The 2,431-nt window shown below is 40.5% G+C and overlaps 1 protein-coding gene across 3 annotated transcripts in view; it reads left to right on the top strand.

Moving 5' to 3' along the window:
• The first annotated feature begins 412 nt into the window (after positions 1-412).
• LOC115144095 (protein quaking-B-like) overlaps positions 413-2,431 on the top strand; it is a 16,602-nt gene continuing 14,583 nt past the window's right edge. Inside the window, exons 1-2 of one of the 3 annotated variants that reach the window (XM_029684809.2) lie at positions 413-750; positions 847-1,015. In XM_029684809.2, coding sequence (XP_029540669.1) covers positions 868-1,015 — 148 coding nt within the window. In that variant the 5' untranslated portion in view covers positions 413-750; positions 847-867. Of the gene's footprint in view, positions 1,016-2,431 lie in introns of all 3 variants that reach the window. The other 2 variants (XM_029684807.2, XM_029684810.2) reach the window with 2 other exon arrangements.

Raw genomic sequence — 2,431 nt, 5'->3', positions numbered from 1 at the left:
GTCTACAGAGTCAGAACACACACACACACACACGGTCGTGCCAATTACAAGGCATTATTATCCAAAGTATACATTAATTTAGCATTTTATTCAAAGAAAGTGTGTGTGTGTGTGTGTGTGTGAGACAGAGATAAAGAAAGAAAAAAGACAGAGACCACCTGCATGCCACACACTTTCAGAGATCCCCAAGTGACAGACAGCAACTGAAGGTAGAACAGGTGTGCATAACTCTGAGTGCAACTGGACAAATAGCATTGTTGACATTGTCATATAGAACAGTTCATCCTCTAAGTGTGTATGTGCGTGTGTGAGGAGAGAAAGAGAGGGGAGACATCATGCCCTCTCACCTGAATCGAATCTTCGGGGACACACAGTGCGCTCTGGGTCCACCCACTACCCAATTTCGGTCTCTCTCTCCCACTCCCTCTTTCAGTGTGATGTTTGGTCATATGACAGGGTCTGAATACCGACACACACCGGACATGAGCGAGTAGGAGTGAAGGGGAGAAAACAAGTGAACCGACCCTGAGAGAGCGTGAAAATGCACTAGGGCACTTCTATCTGACTGTGAAACGGTGAAGAAGGGAACTCGCTTAAAGAAACAGCGGACACGAGTTTCACCAACTAACTTTTGCGAGTATAGGCCTAATCAACTGAGCGGAGTTTTAAAAAACTATTTCCAAGCCTCTCTCGTTATTTCTTTCCCATCTTTTTAGCGCATGACCCCGGGACTGCAGAATACTCAGAGCGGTAAGTGACAAACTCATCACAAAATCGGAGGCTGGGGCTCGAGGCAGCATTTTGGACATCACTTTTATTGCAGAGCGTCGCGCCTTGATTTTATAGACTTGAGTTGTGAGAGTGACCATGGTCGGGGAGATGAGTGAGCAGGTCCGGGAAAGACCAAGGCCCAGCCCGGACTACCTGATGCAGTTGATGACGGACCGGAAGGTGATGAGCTCTCTGCCCAACTTCACTGGCATCTTCACACACCTGGAGCGGCTCCTAGAAGAAGGTAAGTGTGTAGGCTCTCAATACATATTTTTAGATTGACAAAAGACATGGTAGCTTAGGTATAAAGTTAGTTGGTGGATATCTCAATTATATTGCATGGTGTAGGCTACACTGTAAAAAAATTTTTTATTGTTATGTAACTAGTTCTACAGCCTTTTTTAGTTTACTCAACTTTTCGATCCAAGTGTTACCTGAACTAAAAACAAAATTTTGGCCCAAATTTAGCTCCAACTTGGATTCAACATATGCAAAAAAGTATGTCAATTTAAAATGATGTGTTTGCTCAGCTCGTCTCATATGTTCATTCAACTACAAGTTATTATTTGGGCATCAAAACTAAAAAAGGCTATGCAAGATTTTAAGTTTGGGGGGTTCGCCGACCACCCCAAACAAGCTCACTCTCCCTGCCTGTTTCATTACATATTTACATATTTTATAATTCTATAAAATATGCAACACATTTTCCACTAACAGGTTTCTGTGCCAATGCACCACATGACCAACCACACAACCAAACCAAAGCATTCCAACTTCGGGCACTTCAATATCATGGTTTGTGTTAACACCACAATAAATAGACTGTGTCAAGCTCAACAAACAGTTTGTGTGTATGTATTGATATGTAGGCTACGTGTGTCATTTTTAAATGGATGTACATGTAGTTCTGTTCTTGTCTATTAATGTTCTGTATTATGTCATGTTTTGTGTGGACACCAGGAAGAATAGCTGCTGCTTTTGCAACAGCTAATGGAAATCCTAATAAAATACCAAAATGACATCCCTCCCTAACTTGTAGGCTTACCCAGTATAGAAGGCTTGGTTTGACAACCTCTGAATATCATTCAACGTTTTGGTGTTTTGGAACAGATCTCTTTCCATTCATCAATTGGCCCGCTGCACAGTTTTGATTGATTTACTTTATTTGTCAGTAAAAAAAGTGTGTATATATATATATATATATTTATATATACACACTATTTTTAAACGTGACCGGGATTGCACAATAAAGTCCACAATAAAGGGACTTATTTCCATTGCGGTCCCTTTAAAAAAAGAAACATAAATACACATACGATTGCATAGATACAGTCACATTACAGAGATGGAAATTAAAAAATGCTCAACTTCCAGATGAGTTTGAGAGGGTGTTTAATTAAGTACAATTCTTACAAGCCTGTTTGGCTGGTAGCTTATTCTTGAGATGGTTGGGGCTACTGGTGAACAATGATGTGCAGACAAAGTCAAAGTGACACTGGACTAGCGCACCAGCTAGGCTTCCATCCAATTGCCGACAGATTTTAATGTGAATATTCTACAATCTTCATAAAAACAATATGCCATTTCAGAGTTTCCTTTAGGAAAATGTGTCACTGGACAACTTGACAGGGAAGATTTAAGATTTAAACAAACATTATTT

This window comes from Oncorhynchus nerka, linkage group LG16, assembly GCF_034236695.1.
Source record: "Oncorhynchus nerka isolate Pitt River linkage group LG16, Oner_Uvic_2.0, whole genome shotgun sequence".
In the NCBI taxonomy this organism is placed as follows: domain Eukaryota; kingdom Metazoa; phylum Chordata; class Actinopteri; order Salmoniformes; family Salmonidae; genus Oncorhynchus; species Oncorhynchus nerka.
The sequence above is the reverse complement of the archived record's forward strand: the minus strand, read 5'-3'. Positions and strand labels throughout refer to the sequence as shown.